The 23,743-nt window shown below is 37.8% G+C and overlaps 1 protein-coding gene across 1 annotated transcript in view; it reads right to left on the bottom strand.

Moving 5' to 3' along the window:
- The window catches only part of kif1ca (kinesin family member 1C, a), a 57,080-nt gene that overhangs the window by 2,866 nt on the left and 30,471 nt on the right, over positions 1-23,743 (bottom strand). The window contains exons 6-23 of the mRNA XM_084413725.1: positions 22,415-22,593; positions 22,188-22,299; positions 22,031-22,108; positions 20,867-20,932; positions 20,612-20,690; positions 18,526-18,604; positions 18,279-18,427; positions 16,057-16,217; positions 15,679-15,758; positions 13,403-13,478; positions 12,876-12,955; positions 12,675-12,769; positions 11,878-11,961; positions 9,058-9,238; positions 8,779-8,851; positions 3,739-3,837; positions 2,021-2,191; positions 453-824 (exon numbers count right to left, since the gene is read on the bottom strand). Of these exons, the coding sequence (XP_084269851.1) occupies positions 453-824; positions 2,021-2,191; positions 3,739-3,837; positions 8,779-8,851; positions 9,058-9,238; positions 11,878-11,961; positions 12,675-12,769; positions 12,876-12,955; positions 13,403-13,478; positions 15,679-15,758; positions 16,057-16,217; positions 18,279-18,427; positions 18,526-18,604; positions 20,612-20,690; positions 20,867-20,932; positions 22,031-22,108; positions 22,188-22,299; positions 22,415-22,593 (2,214 nt within the window). The remainder of the gene's footprint in view (positions 1-452; positions 825-2,020; positions 2,192-3,738; positions 3,838-8,778; positions 8,852-9,057; positions 9,239-11,877; positions 11,962-12,674; positions 12,770-12,875; positions 12,956-13,402; positions 13,479-15,678; positions 15,759-16,056; positions 16,218-18,278; positions 18,428-18,525; positions 18,605-20,611; positions 20,691-20,866; positions 20,933-22,030; positions 22,109-22,187; positions 22,300-22,414; positions 22,594-23,743) is intronic.

Genomic DNA, 23,743 nt, shown 5'->3' with positions numbered 1-23,743 from the left:
CAAAGCATTAAAAAAATTAAATAAAATTAAATAATTAAATATTGGCTGATTTATTGGCCTTGACAATATCTCGGTTGATATTACGCCTTTAATACAAGTACATGATTTGTATATATCCTTCTTCAAAGCTTAATTTAAATCAATGCTAATAATAGGATGGTCACACAAGATGAAATCAAACATCTTTGTTTTGAAGTGTCGTTTCGGGACAGGTTTATCGAAAATAATGCCATATTAACACATCAATAATTTAATACAATTAATAATCGCATCCATTTTAAGCACAACGTTAGCACACATCTTTCAGGCAGGCTGGTGCACCGACTCCTGGAGGATGCGTAAGGCGAGTCTATCAGATTTTCAGTTTCGTTTGCATCATACGGTTAGTAAATGGACTGGGGAGAAGAAGTGTAAGTACATTTTGTGGCTGATTCTAGATCTACAAGCGTTACCTGAACTTCGACAGGGAATATCTTCTCCATCTTCACCATGCGATCCCTTAGCGATCGTATCTCCTCATCCTTCATATTATTCTGTATCTTCACTTCCTGCAGTATATCAGTCAACTTGTCAATATGAGCCTTGAGATCTCCCATATCGGTCTTTCCTCCCTCGTTCCCTCCTCCTCCTCCTGCTGTTCTTTCCTCCCGGTCTCCCTCCTCTTCTCCGATGCCCACAGTCTCACATACGTCCTTCGCCACACTTTTCCAAGTCTCTCTCTCCTGAGGGTCTTTTTGGCCGTATGTCCGACAAAGCTCCTTCATCCTGACAATGGCCAAGGCCTCGATCTCTTGCCGTGTGTGCCGAAAGTCTCCAAGCGCCACCTTAAGAGGAGGAATAAAAAGAGATGCTCCTGTTAATGTAAACTCCTGCTTATGCAAGTGTCTGCAAGACATTAATACACATATGCTCGGTGACAAGCCAATCAGATTGGTGCATGCAGTTTTGAGGAAGCTTTTGTCATTTCTGTGTGCAATATGCATCAGAGAGTCTGACACCGTGTCCTAACAACACGCAACGCGTGATAAAAGGTTCTTTTCCATGTTAATCAGAGTTTTTGTCCTAACCGGCCGCGACGGCGACACGCGACGATTCTATTTTAGAAACGGTTTCTATTTTTTGCAACGTCGCGCTGGAACAACAAACACAAAGTGTGGCAGTGATAATCTCAGGTACTGTTTATGTGCTTTATTTAATGTTAAAAGCGTGTAATGTGACTTTGAATATCATTTAGTGTCCAGCTTTGTAGCTGTAAAAGCAACAGTGGATAATTCACCTCAGATCTTGAAATTAAACAAATGGAAACAAGAACGTTCAAACTGTGAACAAACAAGTGTATTCTTTGACAAAGATTGCTTTAGTAACTCAGTAACCTATTTATTTTTAATAATGTTAAAATGGTGTAATATTTGTGAATTTGATTATGTAGCTACTTATACATTTTCTTGCGAGTGTCGTCAAGATCACTCTCTGGTGCTGCGAGACTCCGCCCACACGCTGTTCTGATTGGCTGAGGGTTTTGATTGATTTTGACGCATCTCGCAGTCGCGTCGCGTCTAGTGTGGACAGACAAATGATTTGTCGCTGGAATCTTATCACTTCGCGTCAAGTGTGAGGCTAAAAACCCATTCATACAAAGGACGATAACTAGAACGATAATTATAGTTTTTAAAATTTAAAAGTCCACACTAAAACGGGACCGAGGAACAATAATAATGGAATTTTTTTCAGAGTGACTTTTTCGACGTTAGTTGACAAGAATAGGCTTAGTTGACCAAATTTTAATTAGTCAGTTAGTCGCAGATAATTAAATGAATGGGCAGATCGTTAACACTATGGCCATGTGGTAAATGTGCCTGGAAGGAAGTCCAAACGTTCGCTGATCATTCACTGACCTCAAACATGGCTTATCACTTGAAATATGTGCCTAACATTAGTCACTTTACATGGCCACTCCCTCTAACATTAACCTAGATAAATGTGCGCTATTTTCAGCCACGTATGGAACACAATGAGGCACCTCATAGCAGATCTCTTTAACAGCCTGTGTGCGAAGCTCTTCCAGGCTGAGTCTTAGCTTGGACTCCTGGGAGGCAGGTATGCGTCGGCGCTGCGGGATCTGATACACACGCAGCGGCTCCCTCCTCTTCCCACTGCTGGGCAAACCACACTTCTTCACGATAGACTGCATCTGCAAACATTTAGCAAGAACAGAAGACTTACTTCCTGGCCAGAGTCAGAAACGAACTGTTCAGAATGCAGTGGGTCTCGAGATGAGCTTTTAAAACTCAAACAATCTCTAAAGACCGCGTCTCAAAAACACTCAATAATATTATTATTTAAGAAATATGACAGCAAGATGCAATTGATAATTGTTTATTATTTAACATAATGCCACCAAACACTGCTATATAAATGGCAAGAAAAAAAAGTAAAGAAAAAAGTACAGAAAAAAAAATCCAAAACTTTTTAAAAAGGTTTTTAAAGTTGATCTTTGATAAAATAAAAACCAAATCTGGTTTCACTTCATTAAAAATTCACACACACACACAAATTCTTGACATCTAATCAAAAATTAAATAAGATGTGTAATACATAATATTTGAAAAAATTCGAATAAATATTTAATACAAAATACTGCATATTGAGCAGCATACCATGCAAGATATGGAAAACGTTAAAGGTTGTATCAGCGATTTCAGGCCCAAAAAAGACCCACACATAAATGATCACATTCATCTAATCTTTCCTAACGATCCGCTAGCTGCCCGCCCCATAAGCAGGCCGTCAAAAAAACGCGTCTCTGTAGGCAGCCTAGGCTCTGAGATCTGCACACAAAAACAATTGGTTTCACCAAACACTCAAAACCAAAATAAATAGCGTTCCAACCAATCACCGACAGGGGGTGGGTGTTGTGAGGTTTTGCGCTCGTGCACGGCTGCACGCGAAGTCGGAGACGCGTTTTTTTGACTGCCTGCTAATGGGGCGGGTAGCTAGCGGATCGTTAGGAAAGATTAGATTGTGATCATTTATGTTTGGGCCTTTTTTGGACCTGAAATCGCTGATACAACCTTTAACCTAAAAATGTATTTTCATAATCTCACTCTTATGTTGTTCCAAACCCATATAGCTTTTTTAGCATGGAACACAGAAGCAGAATTTAATAATATCCTGGCCGCTCTTTTCAATACAAAGAGAGAGAATGAAGACTGAAAAACGACTAAAAAAGGCACCATAATTGTCTCATAAAAGTGGTTCATGTGACGTGTGCAAAATTTCACAATAAGTCTTCTGAGGCCATATAAAAGCTTTGTGACAAAAGCTTTTTGAACAATGATGTAAATAAATAAGTTATAATGCAAGAGTTTGGATTAAAAATACATGTATACACTCCTGAGAACAAACAGTCAGAGAGAACAAAACACACACAACAGTGTTGTGAAAGGAACAATGAATGAGATGCCAAAGCCGCTTTAAGGCAATCCTCCAAGGTTAGCCGAAAAGTGAAACGCTGTGGTACGCAGGGAAGGAGACCACAGGTCGCTTTTTTTAATGAAAGTCAATGGAGGAGAGGCTTCAATAGACTGAATAAACTACTTTAGGGGAAAACAGCATATTTAAATGAATCAACAACCTAAGCAATTTCAAAACAAGGTTGATTGTGCATGTGTTAGACGTTAGAGAGACAAACCAAGTAAATGAGCTCAGTATCAATGCATTGGTGTGTGTGTGTCTGACCTTGTTAGCAGGTAGTTTCTCTCTGAGAGAAGAGATGAGCCTCCAGCTCTCCTCACAGGACCTCTTATCGGAGTCATCACCACTGTCTGAGTCTGCATACTGCACACAGAGACAGAAAGACACATTAGCCTGTTTCTAAAACCCAGTGAGCTGCATTTACTGTAGCTTTTATGGCAATGTGCTAACTGTCACGGGACTGCTTAACGGACCAAATTGGAGCGCTCTGCATACATTAGGCAGGCATTCTGCACACCACACACACATAGCGCTGCTCACACAAAGCACACAGGAGACTGGACTCATGATATGATGCAAAGCTTGGTCCACATTGAAAACTGGAATTCAAATTACTTTGGAATTAAAAGTATTTTGCAGTATTGTGAAAGCATTTGACACTAAGGAAAAAGTTATGATGGTTATAACAACAAGGGTATGGGGTACCAGACTGACCCCTGTCTGTCTCGATCTTTCTAAACCAGAATGATTGGGCTCTTTTGGAGTTTGTTTCAGGAGTTCAAAACAACTTGTCAAAGCTAAATTTTCGGCTGGTAAACACCTTAGTACTGCCATTGGTCTGATGTAATAGGTGGGTGTGGCTCTGAGGCTCCGCCTACTTTGACGTTGAAATCATCTCTGGTTCATGTCTTCTGTTCAGTTCGTTGAGGTCAGACATGAGTAAATCACGAACACACTGGAGAGTCGCTTTATTGTAGAAAATGAATGAATGAATTCTAATTTAAAGAGACACTGTCACTGTTTTTAAAGTTGAATACTGTAAAGCTGCTTGCTTTTAAGCTATGTATTGTATAAAGCGGTATATAAATAAACGTGACATGACTGGAGTGCAGAAAGTCCACATCGCTCTGAACCGATGCTTTCTTAACTGCAGTTTTCTCACTGATGTCAGTTGTTGTATTCATTTTGTAACTGAGAGAAAAGCGCACAGCAGCACATATGTAGAGGTGTAAACAGGGCCTAAATCTGCGGTCCAATGGCGGTTTTCCAATAATACGGGTGAAGGGTCTCACGATCACAATCTCGCCAGCTTTGGTCACTGAACAGAGGTAATTGCTATATACCTGAGATCGGTCGCATTCACGCTTACACCATCAAAGATACTTTGGTATAAACCCCATAGTTTTTGCATACACTTGAATTGAACTTAAATGTTTACTTCAGTAGAGGTATGGCCACTACTACAGATATAAGCTGACCAACTTTACTTGTCTTATAATAGCGTTGGATTGGCCATGCCGTGGTTTCTCACGTACACTTATCTAAAGTAACATTAAATTAAAACAGAGGTAAGACACACCCAGATTTGGTCAAGCAGCATTTGCTGCCCTAAACGGAAATTCACTTTTTGTCTTTGCAAAACCAAGTACACTTGAATTAGTGCCGAATATTAGTCGTCACTAATCTGACGCAAAACTTGCGGTAACATACGAATCCGTTTAATCTACTTGGGAAAACAATTTCAGAGCAAGTCATAATAAAATCAAATGTAACAATTTATAACGTCAGGTAAATGTACTATCATGCCAATTTCATAATCAGTTCAAAGATAATAAACACAAAACATCAAATGCTCTGGAATAAAGAGAGAAGATGCGAACCTGGCATTAGAAAATACATGATGCTGAGAGTCTTGGCCACTCTCAGCATCACAGGCTAATTTGAGTTACAAATCGCCACGAGCCTTCAGCATCTCCCTAAATACTCAGACCAAGGCAGAAACCTATTTTCAAATGTAAACATGAGTTCACAGTGGGAATTTGCATTAATCACCTTCTCAGACTTCCTGGGGAGAGAGGTTGATTTACATGGTATCATTTGCTAACAATGGGAATTTGCATTTAGAGTTTACACCTTTTGGGAGCAGAATGCCATTTGCCTGGAAGACAAACCCTCCTCTGTGTGCGGGTTATCTCTAAACTCTTAAAAACTTTATTGCCTTTTGTTTTACTTCTGTGGCGAATGAGACATTTGTACCAGTCGCACTGAGACATTTCAAATGATACCAAACGTGTAATACTGTATAATAATTATTCACATTAAACCATATAGATTCTTGGGTGAATTTTGGTGATCTCAGCATGAGAGAGAGAAGGAACGGGGGATGAGGGAAAGAGATGTAGATTAGGATGATACTGAAGTGAGACTTGACACCTCAGACGAATGGTGCACAAGAGAGAGTTCAAATGTTAATTTCCTTTTTCTTCTCAGAGAGTTGCCCTCTCTTTCAGTTCTTCCAGTCTTACAAATCACAAGACTCTGGTTCTCAACCCTGGTCCTGGAGTACCCCCATCACTACACATTTTGGATGTCTCTCTTATCTTAACCCTCTGGGGACCAAAAACGCGCCCGCGCGTTTTGCTCGTTTTTTTTTTTAGCAATGAAAAATAAACACAAAATGCTCTGTTAATTTTGATCTTTCATTTTCGTGTAATACATCAATCGATCCTGTTCAGTTTCTATTTTTTTTCTGTATACTCACAATAAAAATAAAGTGTTTTGCTTTTTGACAAATAAAGAAAAACTAACATGATGCTATTTCTGCCTTCTCTCTGTCAGTAAACTCCCATTTGAAACGCGTTCGAAAATGATCTATAACTCCGCGAAAATTCAGTCAAACAGGGAAACAGACCCACGGGCATAAAGCTTGAGATCGCAGCTTTTAAATGAAGTAATTTATATAAAAAACAAATATTATCAGCTTCTGTAATCTGTATAAAAAGAGAGCGACTCCAGTCGAGCTCATTACGAGATGATTCACAGTAATTTGACCACGCCCCCGAGAGCGCGTGCTATTCAAACGCAAATTCTGAGAACCATTTCAGTCTGTGAAACGCCCACATCAGTGTAAACAAAGAGGCATAATATAGCCTACCTTATGGAGAAAATTTTCCGTGCTGATATGAGGAGCAGATCCCGCTGAGGAGTGAGGTAGGCTAAGTTATCCTTTCTCAAGTGTTAATGTGGAATAACGTTATAACGTTAGTGTAGGCCTATGTAAACAAAAAGATGAATCGCGTTTCTATAATATGAATCGCGTTTCTGTGAGATGAATGAAGGGTACATATTTGTAAAGACTGTTTAGCCTAAATATGAATCGCGTTTCTGTGAGATGAATGAAGGGTACATATTTGTAAAGACTGTTTAGCCTAAATATGAATGAATTTTCTGCTCATATATATAAAATACTATTTTGTCAAAAATAAAGTCATAGACTAAGATGTTCCAATGTTGGCTATATTCAAACTAGGGCTGTCACGATGTTAGATTTTTCACACCACGGTTATTGTGGCCAAAAGAATTCACGATATCGATATATCGCGATATCTATAGAATCTATGGCAAATTTTTGTGAAGGAAGACAAGCATGTGAAGTTTATCTGGTTTCAAACTGAAGCCAAACACTGTCTGAAGGTTTCCTGAAGAACTGAAAAGCTCTTAAACCTGTTGTTGCACTGGCGCCAATAAAGTCATGCAGATAGAAGATTTGAATAAAAAAATCAAGTGCAAATACAAATACAAAAATAAGATGAGTAAAGAAAACGGGGTTCTTAATTTTAATAATCACCCTTTATTAAATATATGAACACAGAAACCCCCTGTTAACAGTTAATGTCACGTTTCCCATTCCATGATGACTAGTAAAATAATAGCCGCGTCGCGTCTATGACAACTCCAGGTATTGCACACCGGACACGCACTTTCTCAGTTTATGGCCAGCAATATCATTATGTTTAAGGACATTATGGAATTGAGATAATGTCTGTACTATGTTATGATTATACTGTACAATTAAATACAATAGTTGCTGAGTCTGTGATCTGAACACTTTTTTCTGCGCTCTGTGTCGCGGCAGGATTTTGAACAAGGTCCTGAGCCGTTGCTGGGCGACGCGGACAGACGCCGAATAGAACCGCGCTGTGCTTCTCGTCCGGTGTGTGTACACTCATACAGAATGTGTTCGAATTTTAAAGACGTGGCGCTGCGCTTCTCGTCCGGTGTGCGACCACCTCTAAGGTGCTGTTTTCTTTGAAGCCGAAGAACTCTGTTGTTAATACTGGCGAGCTCAGCTTACTTTTTTCGGGTGTGGACAGAGTGTTTCACTCTAGCTGCGCGGGCGCGGACGAGCGCTGCGTCTAGAAAACGCCAATATCGCCAATACCGGTATATTGTATTGCTCTAAATTAACACGATGTCGATATTTCATGCTTTGAATATCACGATTATCGTCAATACCGGTATATTGCGACACCCCTAATTCAAACTAATGAATACATATGATAAAATGTAGGCCTATAATCTTTTTTTTTTTTTTTTTACAAAGAAAGAGTACTTTTTTTGCAAAAATATTGCTGAAATTGTAATTATTGTTGTAATTGTAACCTTTTTAATAAAATAGCAAAACATATTTACAAGATAGATGTAAGCAAAATCTTAAATGGTCAATATAAGTCTTCTTCTAAATATATAGGCTATTTTGTCCTTGCATTGTGGCTCAGTCAGTGTCACACCTGAATGAATGGCTAATTATGCAGAGTCATTATGCAGAGTGGGTGGGACTGGGTAATCTAAGGTGTAAACTACTCCCCCCCCTCGCATATTGGCTTTCCAAGCAAAACCTGTTTTACACCATTTAAATCAATGTATTTTTTTTTGTGAACGATAAAGCAAGACTATTTTCACATAATTTTGAAGCTAGAACTCGAAGAGAAAACATCCATTAGTCAAAAGTCTTGTGGGCACATATTTTGTATGAGTTTTGTGGTCTTATTTCAGCAACTTTCATTTTTATTTTTTTAAATAACCACGCATAAACATTATTCTCTCAAAAATACAAACATCTACATACATGTTGCTCGCATATTATGGTAGGCCTGTTTGTGCTATATAGAGTGAATTTACACCTTTGCCATTAACATGTTTATAAATAACTGAAAAAAGCACAAATGTCAGAGCATGTCAGAACATCTCAAGGGCCCCAAAAACAGCTTGGTCCCCAGAGGGTTAAACAGTGTATTTTCTTACTAGTCTCTGCTGTTCCAGAATCTGGTCGGCCTCTTCCTTCTCTTTGCGGTACTGATTCTCCAGATCCTGCAGTCTAAGAGAGGGTGGGTTTGAGAGAGAGAAAACATTAGCAAGGAAACAGGTTTTACAAGGTCATCTTGGACCAGTAACAAACCAGCAACCTCGTTCCAAAAACCAGCTTGGCCATGCATTTTAATATTCATTTCACATACATTTTTCCAAGGCTATGACCTGAACCCAATCCATCCATATAGGAACATTTGTTAAATGTGTATTTACCTCTTCTCCATCTCCTGCTTTATGTCAATGCCTTGTTTCTCCAGCAGTTCTTTCTGTGCGTAGCTCCAGTCCACTGGCTCCCCCTGCTGTTCCTGTGTGGCACTGCGCTCTCTCTCCAGGCGGGCCTGCTCAGGGTGGTTAAACCTGAACACATGGTTCTTCCCCATCACTATACGGTTACCTATACAAGCACAGGACAAAGAAGAACAAAGGAGTTTTCAAGCTACGGTAAAGATGCATGATGGGAATGACATATTACCACACTACCATTTGTGAAGTACACAGAACTGTGACAATTTTCTGTGTGAGAAAAATATCCAGATGACCAGTGACATTTGCCATAAAAGTTAAGTATATCACAAGAGAACAATGCCCTGGCTGTTGTATCCCACAATTCAACATGGCTTTCCTTCCCTAAATGGTTAGTTCATCCAAAAACGAAAATTCTGTCATTACTTTCGCTTATATTCAGAAGACAAATGATATTTTGAATGAAAACTGAGATATTTCTGTCCCTCCATCGAAAGTCTATTCACCTAAAACTCTGACGCTTCAAAACACTCATAAAGAGATTGTAAAACGTATACATATTAATCAAGCGGTTTAATCAAAGTCTTCTGAAGAGACACAATCACTTTATATAATGTACAGATTGAATTTAGGCTTTTATTCACATCAGGGTTCGTACAGACACTGTAAAATGAAATTCCAGGACTTTCAAGCTCTACTTTTTTGGTTTTCAAGGACTACAATCAGAGATATCACTTATCAAACAATATCTTTATTATATTTAAACCAAAATAAACGAATAAAACAAAACGGTACAAATTAAGTGCAACACAAACCAGGGCTCCAGACTAACTTTTCCACTGGTTGCACTGGTGCTACCAACTTTCTCAGTTGGTCGCACCAGCATATGATTTGGTCGCACCTTTTTTTTTTTTTTGCTACATGCCATGGGATTAATCAATGCATGCTGATGAATAGTGGTCTTAATCTGATGGTATAGTGGTCTTAAAAAGACTGACAGTGACACAAGACCTCATGTTAGCAAAATGTTTTAATCTTTTAACTCTCAAAAAAATGATTAAAAAAACCTGTATGTTTTAATGTTTGATTATAATTTTACTGTCTTCACATAGGGATGGGAATTGATAAGATTTTATCAATATCAATGCCACTGACGATTCTGTTTATCGATCCGATTCTTTAACGATTCTCTAATCGATTCTTGATAGCACTGTGTGGAAAAATGTAGTCATATGCTTTTTAAAAAAAAATTATTTTAAAGCTTGAGTAAGCAAACTGTACTTTTTATGTAATAAATAGAACCTTACTGTAAAGTATTACTGATTAGTTATACACCGATTCAGACGTCTCCTGAGTTCACTGTTGGAAAGATCAGTTGTTTTAACCATTCATTAAAATTAATCGGTTCAAATTAGTCATTAGTTCGCGAATTGGACGTGTCATGCGCGTTGTGTGATTATCCCAGCAGTTAGGACATGGACATCCAAGATTTGTGTCAACACAGAAAACATTTCATCACTGGATAGTTTTTTTTCCGTTTAATTAAAGTGTTGTTTTATGTCAGCTGAATGTCCGGAACACTTTTCAGAGAAGATAAGGCAACTTATTTAACTTATTAAGAGAGAGAGAGAGAGAGAGACAGACACACCGGGGCGCTCTCTCTCTCTGCTCGTTCTTTCAGTTAAACATGCGCCCTGTCACAAGCGCAGCAGTTCATCTACATTACTCACCGATCAAATAATACTTTGGCGGGACAAAAATTCACTTTGGCGGGCGCTAAAACAAGCTCAATGCAGGAAAATTCATGCGTGAATTTAACTGAGTAGTAGGCTACATGACCATGCACTCGCACAAATGCGACCACATAAAATTTTAACTCGCACATTCTCAAAAAATGGTCGCAGTCTGGAACCCTGCAAACAAAGACTGTGGTAACTTTAACCATTGAAAGGATCCTATGACAAAGATATCGCTTTCCTTATTCAAACTGATTTTTTCTCTTCCATGAATATATGATTGACTTGAAGAATAAAAGCTGTATAAGCTATATACTTGGATATTTATGAGCAATATCACACTCATAGCCATGCGAAATGGCTCTATACCTATATCAAACGGGTTGCAGTGATGATTTTGTGTGAAAAGATTGTTTTATCAATAAAATTAAACACTAATTTCACATATATTGTCTTTCAATAATTCAAGTACTTCTTCATAAATAAAATATGGCTGTTTTCAAGGGTTTTCCAGGACTTAAATTTCAAAACGTCAAATTGAAGTACTTCAAGCACTGTAAGCACCTTGTACGAACCCTGTCACATAGACACTGATCAGCGAACATAAACAGAAGCTCAACTGAACCTGCTTGACACGCGAGAACAAACCTGTTATATTTGTTCTCATGCTTGAGGTTCCATTTACCAACTTTAAATGCTTTATGTTTGTTTACTGACTGTGTTCCAAATGTGAACTAATGTCTTATGAATTTAGAACAACAAGGGTGAGTAATTGAGGACGAATTAAAAATTTTGGGTGAACTAACCCTTTAAGACTTTTATAAACAAAATGTAAAAATGCATTATAACTGCAGTTATTTCCAAATGAAAGTATTTGAAATGTTTACCTTTGCATGTTAAGTCCAGTATAACAGCATTTCATATAAAATAATAGTTGCCGTGTTTTGTACGGCGAGGTGTGTAGTGTAGTAAACAATACACTAGTATTCCATTCTGAACCACGGAATTAAAAACACATAACAAATTTATAAAAAAAAAATTAAAAAAGAGTCACCTTGTTTGAGTACGACACCGTCATTGATGCGTTTGCCATTGACGTATGTTTCTGCTCCAACTAACGGCTCCAAAGTCACCACCACTGCAGACACACACACACACACACACATACACACACACACACACACGATTACATTAAAAACATCAAAATGGCTTTCTCATGCCAAAAACATCACTTGTTGATGTGGCAAAATACATTGTCTTATAAACTTTACTGCATTATATAACTACTATACAAGTATATGGCTATGTGACATAAAATGTATGGATATTTATGTAATATTTTATATACACAACTACTGTGTCAGTAAGATTTTTTTAAAATGTTTTTGAAAGAAGTCCCTTATGTTCACCAATGCAGCATTTATATGATCAGAAATACAGTAAAACACTAATATTGAGAAATGATATTCCAATTTAAAAGACCTGTTTTCTATGTGAACATATTTGAAACTGTAATTTATTCCTGTGATCAAAGCTGTATTTTCAGCATCATTACTCTTCAGTGTCACATGATCCGTCAGAAATCATTCTAATATGCTGATTTGCTGCTCACTAAACATTTCTACTTATTATTATTATTATGATGATGATGATGATGTTGAAAACAATGATGCTGCTTAATTTTTTGTGTGTGTGAAAACCGTGATTTTTTTAAGGATTCAAGAGAGTTTATTGTCATATGCATTACATTCTTTGATGAATAGAAAGTTCAACAGAACAGCACTGATTTTAAATAAAAATCACTTTTGTGGGACTTCGTGAGCGTAATGAAAGTCATGTGACTGCTCTCACCCTCGTTATTGTCATTGACTTCACTGCAGAAGACGCAATGCAGCTCCTTTATAAACTGACCACTAAGACGAATATCCACATCCTCCTGACCAACTCTGCAACACACACACACACACACACACACACACACACACACTCATGAGACACACAGTGAAGTATTTACAAAGAAACAGATCAGTCCTTCAAACACTCACTGCTCACCTAGTGACTCCATCTTTAATGTAATAGATCAGACACTCTGACATCAGAGGATCCTCGTTCAGATTCACCAGGTTGGGCGTCTGGGGACAAAACACACACTCAAAAACCTGGAAGCATTTTGGACATCTTGTGTGCTAGGATAGTAGAGTATGAGCACAAATCATAATTTATATGTTTTAGAGGAGTTTCGAGACTCAAGGTGCGGTCACATTAGCAATATGTCGGTGAAATCACATGGGCACGTTCTATCGTCAATAGTGTAGGGATTTATGAAGCACAGCTCACACAGAAGTCACAGAGATTTTTGTTAGTCAACAGTCCAGCGAATTTTCTTGACCAACTTGAACCCGTTGTGAAATCAGCATGGGGCAATCTTTCGCCCTCACGCAAAAATCCTGATTGATGAATTCCACTCGAAATGAATGGATTTGGTCTGAGAAACCGTAAATGTGACCGCACCTTTAAAGCTGCTCTGACAGAATGTGTATTGTAAACAGCGTAATACAGATAAATATGACTTGACTCACTCTTTTAGGTGAGAAAACACCCACTGTTCCTCCATCCTCTTTCACAGACACACCCATCTCAGCCAGCAGTGACTCCCTAATGCGTCACAACAGAGAGAAACGGTGTGGGGTTAGTCTCACTTGACTATCAGCGTGAAGTCTAGTCTAGATTATTCTAGCCAAGGACAGGCCACTGAGGTTGGAGTCAGCTGACTGACATGGAAAACACACTTGGGTCAGGAGTGTTGACTATCCAACAGGAGATTAGTTGGTTAAGGCGGCATTTAGTGGTGTGCGATATATGACAATATCATAATTATTGCTTAAATGATGTGCAAGCTAACATTTTAGTTCATGCATTCATGACCTCGAGACTAGATTACTGTAATGCCTTATTAGCTGGTTGTCCTGCATCCTCAATAAACAAGCTACAGTTAGTGCAAAATGCAGCCGCTAGAGTTCTTACTAGATCAAGAAAATATGATCATATAACACCAATTCTATCATCTCTACACTGGTTACCTATAAAGTTCCGTATCAATTACAAAGTATTACTACTGACCTATAAAGCCCTAAACGGCTTAGCTCCCCTGTATTTAACGGAACTTCTATCGCCCTATAATCCATCGCGCTCTTTAAGATCACTAAATTCGAGGCTTCTGGTCATTCCTAGGATATCTAAGTCCACTAAAGGAGGGAGGGCATTTTCACATTTAGCTCCTAAACTCTGGAATAGTCTTCCTGATATTGTTCAAGTCTCAGACTCGCTGTCCCAGTTTAAAACTAGATTAAAGACGCATCTCTTTAGCCAAGCATTCACATAATAATTACCTTTTATACTACAGTTGAATCAGAGTAAATGCATTAATATTATGAACAGCAGCTACGCTAATTATTTCCCATCTGCTTTTCTGTTGTTGACTAGCGTCCCGAGATAAATACAGATCGTCAGCTCCAGTTTGTATCCAGCCTCCCATGGAAACTACAGATGCCCCAACACCCGTGAAGAGACGACTCGACGCCTGTGAAGAGACGACTCGACGCCCGTGAAGAGACGACTCGACGCCCGTGAAGAGACGACTCGACGCTGGCGATATGTTTATGCCCTAAATCAATACATGATTAACTAACTGTATTTCTCTATGTACATTTCTGAAATGCACTTTCTGTAAAGCTGCTTTGAAACAATATGTATTGTGAAAAGCGCTATACAAATAAATTTGAATTGAATTAAATTTCCTGAGTAGGTCGCTTGTTTTGCAAAAAAACAAATAAAAACACCTTGATGCAGATGGAGAGACTCAAGAAGAAGTGACAACATGTAGACAACATTTCTGAATGGTTAGTTGGTGAATGTATGTAGTTTATGTGTAGTTATCTTCTAGTCATTGATTAGCATATTCTGTCTTGATAATCTATAAATCGTGTTCAGGGGGCGGGGTTTATGTAAATTCTAGGGGTGGTGATGTCACTAACCCGGGAGGAATGTCGTGTAGTCTCTACCAGCCGTTTGTTGTAGTCCTTAAAAAGCAATTTCTTTAAAAGAAAAGATCTCCCTTTGCTTTGAACTTTGAGCGCTGTAACTTTGCAGATGTTGTTTATGCTCAAACAGCAACATTACACACTAACTAAAGTTAGAAAAGTCAAAATCACAATCAACCACCCCTTTAAGCTGTATCAAACAAGCAAGAGTGCCGTTTTCTCAAATATCAGCACGATTGTAAATGTCATGGTGATTTTATAACGGTTAACATTTCGTTAATTCTATACACAATATTGCCTTTTTTTTTAAACAAAAATTTCCCAATGAAATCACAGCAGAATCGTTTCGCGTCTCTAAGTCCCACAGTTACTGAATGAATCCGTGTTTTGAACGAATCAGTTTAATGAACGATTCAACGACTGAATGAATCAACCGTTTGAACGTCAGTGGCTCGACTCAGTGCCTCAACTGGCGGTTTTAATCTCGCTGCTTATAATATATAACGCTGCTCTGTTTACGGTTTGTATATCCACATCCTAGCTCTTCCCTTTTTTGAAAGATCACCGTCACATGCTTGTATGAAGACTTATTTCCTATCATACAGGCACAGAACGTGTGTGTTCGTTGGCAACCGGCTGTAGTCTTTGTAGTGGATTCAAGCTCAACTTTTCAGCCCAGATGCTTTTGTCGGCACTAGTTCTACTCAGTTTGGTGCATCAGGACATTGACATTCACAAATTACATCCTAATTCAGTCCATTACAACAGTTTATGTTATAATTGTGCACACGTTTTGAATACTGCGAACACTTCACCTGTCTTGTCGTATCGACTCGGTTTTCCTGAGTTTCTCTTCCCATGTTTCATTCAGCTCTGCAATTATCTTCTCCGTTTCCTGTTGGAGACGGTCCAACAATGGCAGTCAGACATATTTTATTTTTGGTAAACATACATACCAAACATACATATATGTTTTTGTAAAAATTCTAATCAGTCAGAAACATTCTGCATCTGTTGACACTGGCTTAGTTGACATCATCTTTTGGACGGTGGTGTGGCTGCTGAACTTAGCAAAACATCTAACATTTGTTACCAACTTTCAGCAGCTGAATTATGAAAATACCTTCCCCAACAAGCTGTTGCTGTTCTGGTATTTGGCTCTTGTTGGTAACAGAAGTGTCTGTCATGTGTACCTTGAGTCTCTCCACGGCCTCCTCTTGGCTGATGTGCTCAGTGGGACTCGCGGGCGTCTCACCCTCCATTGGTGCATCAGAGGTAGACTGTACATATGAGAGCGAGGGCTGATGGAGCTCACTTGATGCAACTCCAAAAGAGGGGCGGCCCGTTTCAGACCCTGAGAGAAAATGAGCATGCGAGTTATTTATTACTGTGACTGTCTACAGCTAAAAGACTAGAATTTGTGGCCTTTAGTCCATGTCTGCTAATGTCTGTGCATCATGTGAGCATGCAATCAGATTACCCGCCCTAATACTCATTGCTGTAATGCAAAACCGGCGTAAAGTACGAGTCCCAGTCACGCCGACCCCTGTCTTCTTCCTTCCTGACTCTTGAACCTCATCACACTTTTATTTCATTAAAATGAATTAACCGCAAGAAAAGTAAGGTTTAATACTATATTGATTATCATTGATGTTACTGTATGTCTAATTCATTGTTGTGATAACGCTGCGCAGTTTTACGTGTTCTAAACAATTGTTGTAAAAGTACATTCGAACATACCCACATCATTTGCCAAAATACTGATTAATCTTTATGTATAACACATGCTATATTTATTTACATGGCCATAAACACCAGACGTGATAAACAATGTCAATAAACTAAACACAAATCTAAAGCAATAATACTTCCCTTACATAAACATAACTATTACCGAATGCTACATTTGGAAAATATAAAATTAAGCATACTTTGTCGACAGAACCAGCTGCAATCGGTAAAGAATAATTGTGTTCCATAACGACAGCACGAAACAAGCTAACGTTTGTTGCTTGATAGACGCTACAACTACAACTTCCGCATTTGTCCAGGACTCCACGCAGTACGAGCGGAAACCGAGGGTAACGCGGATGTGACGCAATTGACTGGCGACTCCCAGCTCCCCCCTGCTCTAACACCCCGTTTCCTTGGTTAAAATCGCAATTTTCTCATGATTTAAAAATAGTTGGAAACATTTGGGATATTGTAAGTAATCAACTTAACAAAATATATAACACTGGCCTTGAGATTATGGGATATTTTAATGCAAAATTCTTGCATATTGTACCTTTAAATGCTGAACTTTGAACTTTCTATTCAGAGTACTAAAAAAAATATCATGTTACCACAAAGATATGAAGCAGCACAACCGTTTTCAACATGGATAATAATCAGAAATGTTTCCTGAGCCTCAAATCATCATATTAGAATGATTTCTGAAAGATCATGTGACACTGGAGTAATGATGCTGAAAATGCAGCTTAGTTTGATCACAGGAATAAATTACATTTTAAATATTTATTCAAAAATAAAATACTGTTTTTTAAATTTCACAATATGAATGTATTTTTTTTATCAAATAAATGCAGCTTTGATGAGCAGAAGAGACGTTTCAAACAATAAATCTTACAGGCCCCTCTTTTAAACAGTAAGTGTACATTATTACAAATGTTTAATTTTGCTGATATAAAAAAACAACATTTTCTTTTTTTGAATAATACAGTCATTTATGATTGTGAGTAATGAGAATCACAAATGAGAATGAATTTAAAAATGATGTCTATGCAAAATATGCATATAGGCTTAAAATATATTAAAAAATGTTCTTGATTTTGTGGTGAAATCTGACGAACATGTTTTTGTGAGATATACCCACATCTCTGCATATTGATATTAGGCATACCAAAGATATTCTCTGAAGTTTTATGCCATCTTATAGACCATCTTCAATTCTGCTTTAAAGTCTATCATATGACTTTGATAGAAGTCTATCAAAATAGACAATTCTTATTTTTCTTATTTATTATAAATGATTTATCCACTCACATTATTATAATTTTTTATATTCATGTGCCTCAAACTTTAATCAAAATAACTTCCCCTCCCTCTTGCAGCAACAGCTCTTCTTTTCTCTGATGACGAGGGCGGGGCAACCTGTCACTCACATGAAATCGACCAATAGCAAACCACGACCATGCAATAAATTCCCCATGGACAAAATCAAATCCCACCCTACATTTTTTCTTGTTCCAGATGCCGTTTCACGTCACAATAGGGAACAAAAGATCATGAACTTCCATTTTATGCCGACTTTAAACAGCTGGATGGCAGTGCGTCTCCAAGACACGTTACCCATGTTTATACCTATTTTAGCACTGTCCACTTGTGAACAGCCCTCTGTGAAAGCTGTATATACCTGAGGCAGTGATGAGGTTGCTGAGTCCCTGAGACAGGAGGAGCTCTTTGAGTCTGTTGACCTCGTCTTTGAGCTCCCGGACGAGACGTGCGTTTGGATCCTCATTTATCACAGCGTTGCACTTTATCTGCTTTGCTCTGTCTGCATACCTGCAGCGGGACACACAGTGCTGGAGCTTACATAGTCGAAACAGGACAATGTACCGCACATTTATGCTGGAAAAGAAAAGAAAGAACTGTGTTTTTACCTGAGAGTGCTGAGTGTTTCTTCATAATTAATATCTGCTGGGCTCAGAGCAGCGATCATGGCCGTGCGAGAGTTTCCACCTGCAAACACGCACACTCAATTAAACATCAGTGTTAAAAGACTTGTTCGATCCAAGAGCAAGAGTACACTATTGAACACACTCCTTTATGTAATCAAAGTAAAAAATGAATACATCAATAACAAATTAAAGTAAAGCAATGATATATAGCTTATATAGAGAGAAGTATTTCTCAATTAAGTAAACTTGTTTCAAGTTTTTCAAGAAATTTTCCAAGTAAACTTAAGACAGTAATAAAGAAATCAATGAAATAAATGAAGAGAAGTGGTTCGATATTGTTGTTTGATTAATATTAAGAAAATAGTAGAGAGTGACAGGTGTATACGGCCTTATTTTCCCCACCGGTTTATACATTACTGTTTAAAAATATAGGGTCAGTAAGATGTCTTAATGTTTTTGAAAGAAGTCTCTTTTGCTCACCAAGGCTGCATTCACTCAACCAACCAAAACATTAATCTTGTGAAATATTATTACAATTTAAAATGTTTTATTTGAGTATATTTTAAAATGTAATTCATTCCTCTGATCAAAGTTGATCAAAGTCTTCAGTGTCACATGATCCTTCAGAGATCATTCTAATATGATGATTTGCTGCTCAAGAAACATTTTATTATTATTATTATTATTAATGTTGAAAAAGTGTTTTTGCTTATTCATATTTTTGTGGAAACCATGATTAAAAATGTGTTGTAACACTGGGCCTCATTCACCAATATCTTGACACTTCAGGGCGTGTGCAAGAAAAGTTGGAGAACGTCCAAAAGACGCACAGACGGTGGCGGTCCACCGATCACCAAACGAAAAAAGAACTTCAGTAATTCTGAAATAGAAATTCTACTGCAACAGGTAAACGCCAAACGAGTATTATATTTACGCCAATTATAACGCCAATATTTGATTTAATCAGCTTAATTGCTGATGTAAATTGCAGTGTTGGTGTTTCTTTGCATACTATGATTTTTTTTTTTTTTTTACAAATAATCAGAAATACATTACAGTAAAATACTACCATAGTAAACGACTGTAGAATTAGTAACCAATTATTTGGAGAAAACTATCATCACTCAAATGTGCGTAAGAGTGCTCTTGAGTGTGTGTAGATTTTTTTCTTAGCTAAGAACAAATCCGAGATAAGAAAACATTAGTGGATGTCAGAATCTTTGTAAAAAGTGCGTAAGTGGGGTTTAAGAACACATTTCTTCATAAGAATGGTTGGTGAATGAGGTCCATTGTCTTTACTGTCATTTCTGATCAATAGAATGCATCCTTGCTGAATAAATTTTTTCTTTTTTTTAATAAAAATTAAAATCTTTCTGACCCAAAACTTCAGAACAGTCAAGTATTCTGGTTCCATTGACTTTCAGGACAGAAATCTCTTGTTATACTAAATTTATCTTTATTTATTTATATTTCAAGTCAGTGATGACAGAATTTTGGGTGAACTAACCATTTAAATATAGACATTTTCTTAAGAAAAAGAAGTAAATCATAGAAAAACAGCCAATATCTGCATCTCTGTAAGTTACCGAAACCCCAAAATATGCAAGACACACAAGATTTGCTCATTTCATTTTAGATATTTGTTTTTGTTACCGTTGAATCTTTTGTTGTGATTGTCTTCAGGAGTAAGTAAGAGACAGAAGAATGTGTTTTTAACATAAGACAATGTCTTAATCTTGGACCGATAGAAGAGTTCATTAATAAACAGCTGGATATCAAATATACTTCTTGTTGACTGGTTTTAGGTGTCAGACCAAACTCTGTGCTAACTGGTTTTATATGCAGATCTTCTGATGGGACATTCGTGGCGTGTCAACAGGGTCTAACAACACATGACCCAAAAGCATCTTATTGGTCGATGAGTTTATTTCAGTGACTCTCTAAACGAAAAAAAAAAAAAATAAAGTTCTCTTGTCAGACCAAATTTCGCCCCTGTATGAGCAGATCTATAGGAATGTATCGTTTCAATACAAAGCCTGTGAATAGGCCTTTAGACAGCAAGACATACCTAGATTTTCTCTCAATAACCACGTGAGCACAGAATCCCTGTAGGGAATGAAATCAGAGCGTCTCTTCTTTGAGCCGTGCTGTGGAGGGGAAGTATATTGTTACCCTTGACAAAGAACTCAACATTTGAGACAAAACACTGAAAGACAAGTGAAGACAAGGAGACGACAGATGGGATACAAACAGAACTGAAGCAGCAGAAAGAAACAGAGGAGAGACAGAAAAATTTATGAGCCCAAGAAAAAGCAGCTCTTACCATGTCTGCCAGTGCCGAGATGACTTTACCCAGTGTTGTCAGAGATTTGTTAATATTGGCTCCCTCCTGAAAACAAACAATACTTTTATATGATCTGTTAATACTTGAGATTAAAAGGTTAATTCATTCAACCGAAAGTGTAATTTGTCATAATTTACACAGCAGAATGTCCAAAGCTTTTCTGTACAGTTAGGTCACTTGAGATGTCAAGCTAAAAAAAAAAAAAAAGAAAGCTAAAACTCTGATTAATGTCCAATTCAAGCCATAATTCAGAGGAACAATTCCCTTCCGCTCACATTGCTCATTCCAACTTCCACATTCTCAAATGTGTGACTTTTACGCATATCATACATGTAGCTTCAGAAGACTTAATATAGCAATTGATCTCTCTCTCATATATATATATAAATATACACACACACTTTCTTGTACATCTATCTTTATGAGGACATTCATTGACACAACGCAATCTCTAGCCGCTTACCCTAACCTTACCCATCACAACTAAGTGCCTAACCCGAACCCTGACCCTAAACCTACCCTTAACCTAATTATAACCTTATTCCTAAAACCAAGTCTTGACCCTCAAACAGGCCTTTAAAGAGGTCTTAGAAAGTGAGGACCGGCCAAAATGTCCTCACTCCAATGGTCTAAAACTCAAACTGGTCCTCACAAAGATAGCTGTACATGTACACACACACACTTTCTATTTTAATAAATATTTAAAATGTAATTTATTCCTGTGATCGAAGCTGAATTTTCAGCATCATTACTCCAGTGTCACATGATCCTTTAGAAATCATTCTAATATGCTGCTTTGCTGCTCAATTATTAATAATGATTCTTATTATAATAATATTTTACAATTTTACCATTTTATTTTGACCGTGTGTGTGTGTGTGTATACCTGTCTTTCTGTCTATCTACTTCATAAGTCATATGAACTACTTTTATGATACGTTTATGGAGTATTTTAATTCCGACATCCCCTTAGTGCTTCCACAGTATGAACATCCTTCAGAATATCTCCTTCTGAGCTCCACAGAGAAAAAATAAATGTCAAATGGTTTTACAACAATGATGAGGGTGGGTAAATGATGACAGCATGTTGTTTTTGTTTAAACTCCTTCATTTAATCCAGAACTAATATGACATCAAACACACCTTCAACCTCAAGCCTTTAGCTCCAGACGAGTCGGCTCTCTCACTTCCAGCCAGATCAACCAGGCTGATCTTGCTCACCTGAGTGTTACACAAAGAAACCAGAGTGAGAAAAGAAGAACAAAAAAAGGAAGTTTTCTAATCTCTTACACACACACACCTTCTCAGTGTCCAGGCTGGTCATGTGGTCGTGTCGACGCTGCGTGAAGAGGATGGTGAAGACCGCATGCGAGCGACTGCTGGTCTCGTTCATATTGGTAGCAGCAACCGTCCTTTAAGCAACAGAAAAATGATTGATAAAAGTTAATCGTTGACAGATTAATCGATTATCAAAAGAGTGCTTATTTTTAACCTGAATCATAATCATGTTTGTGTGTATAATAATACCTGGCTTTGTTGCCAGTGTCCATGAGATCTGCAATATCACTGTAGTTTGTAACCGCCATTTTGGAGAGGTCTTCTACGTAAGGCCCCATTATCGGGTGCTCTCTGACCCTCAAGGACCCTCTGCTTTTTGGGTTCAACAAGTCCCGAACCCGCTCGCAGTAAATCTCCATATATGAAACCTAAAAACATATTATACATAAAGTAATATCAAATCCTTTATTGACTATATAATATATAAAGAGTCGGCTTGTTAATCTGAAGGCATGTGCTTCATGAGTCTATGCATCAATGGATGTCCAGAACAATTATCCGTTTTAAAGTGCCTCTATTATGCTATTTTAAAGGTTCCTCATTTAATTTCTGAAGTCTCCTACAATGTGTTTACATGCATCCAAGGTAAAAAAAAAAACACTTTTTTTTCATAATATACATAGCAAGATCTTTTCTCAAAGTCAAGTCAAGTCAAGTCAAGTATATTTGTATAGCGCTTTTCACAATACAGATTGTATCAAAGCAGCTTCACAGTATTAAATTAAAATAATACAACAAGGTTTGTTTCTAGTGGAATTTATTGATAAAATCAAATTAGATATCCCCAGAATATCCCCAACTGAGCAAGCCAAAGGCAACAGTGGCAAGGAACCGAAAAACTCCATCAAGTGACCTAATAGTGTCCTAAAACTCCATCAGGTGACCCAATGGAGAAAAAAAAACCTTGGGAGAACCCAGGCTCAGTCGGGGGCCAGTTCTCCTCTGGCGTTTATTAACTAGAGGCCGGATTGTAATTTGAACTGTAAGATTAAAAATATTATATGAATGCCTGGCTGAAGAGATGCGACTTTAATCTAGTTTTAAACTGGGAGAGCGAGTCTGAGCAACGAACAGTATCAGGAAGGCTATTCCAGAGTTTTGGAGCTAAATGTGAAAATGCTCTCCCTCCATTGGTGGTTCTGGATATCCTAGGTATGACCAAAAGCCTTGAATTTAGTGATCTTAAAGAGCGCGATGGATTATAAGGCGATAGAAGATCCGTTAAATAGACTGGAGCTAAGCCGTTTAGGGCTTTATAAGTCAGTAGCAATACCTTGTAATTAATACGGAACTTTATAGGTAACCAATGCAGTGATGATAAAATCGGTGTTATATGATCATATTTTCTTGATCTAAGTGTCTGAAACGGTTCAATGAAGGATTCGGTCTCATGAACCTGCATGAAAATCGAGAACCTGCTCTGCTCTGATTGGTCAGATGGCCCAGTCTGTTTTGATTGGTCGACTGCTTACTAGGGCTGAACGATTAATTGCATTTGCGATAATATCACGATATGAT

The sequence above is a fragment of the Rutilus rutilus genome, assembly GCF_951802725.1.
Source record: "Rutilus rutilus genome assembly, chromosome: 7".
Lineage (NCBI taxonomy): Eukaryota > Metazoa > Chordata > Actinopteri > Cypriniformes > Leuciscidae > Rutilus > Rutilus rutilus.
Note: the sequence above shows the minus strand (reverse complement) of the source record. Positions and strands in the feature narration are given on the sequence as shown.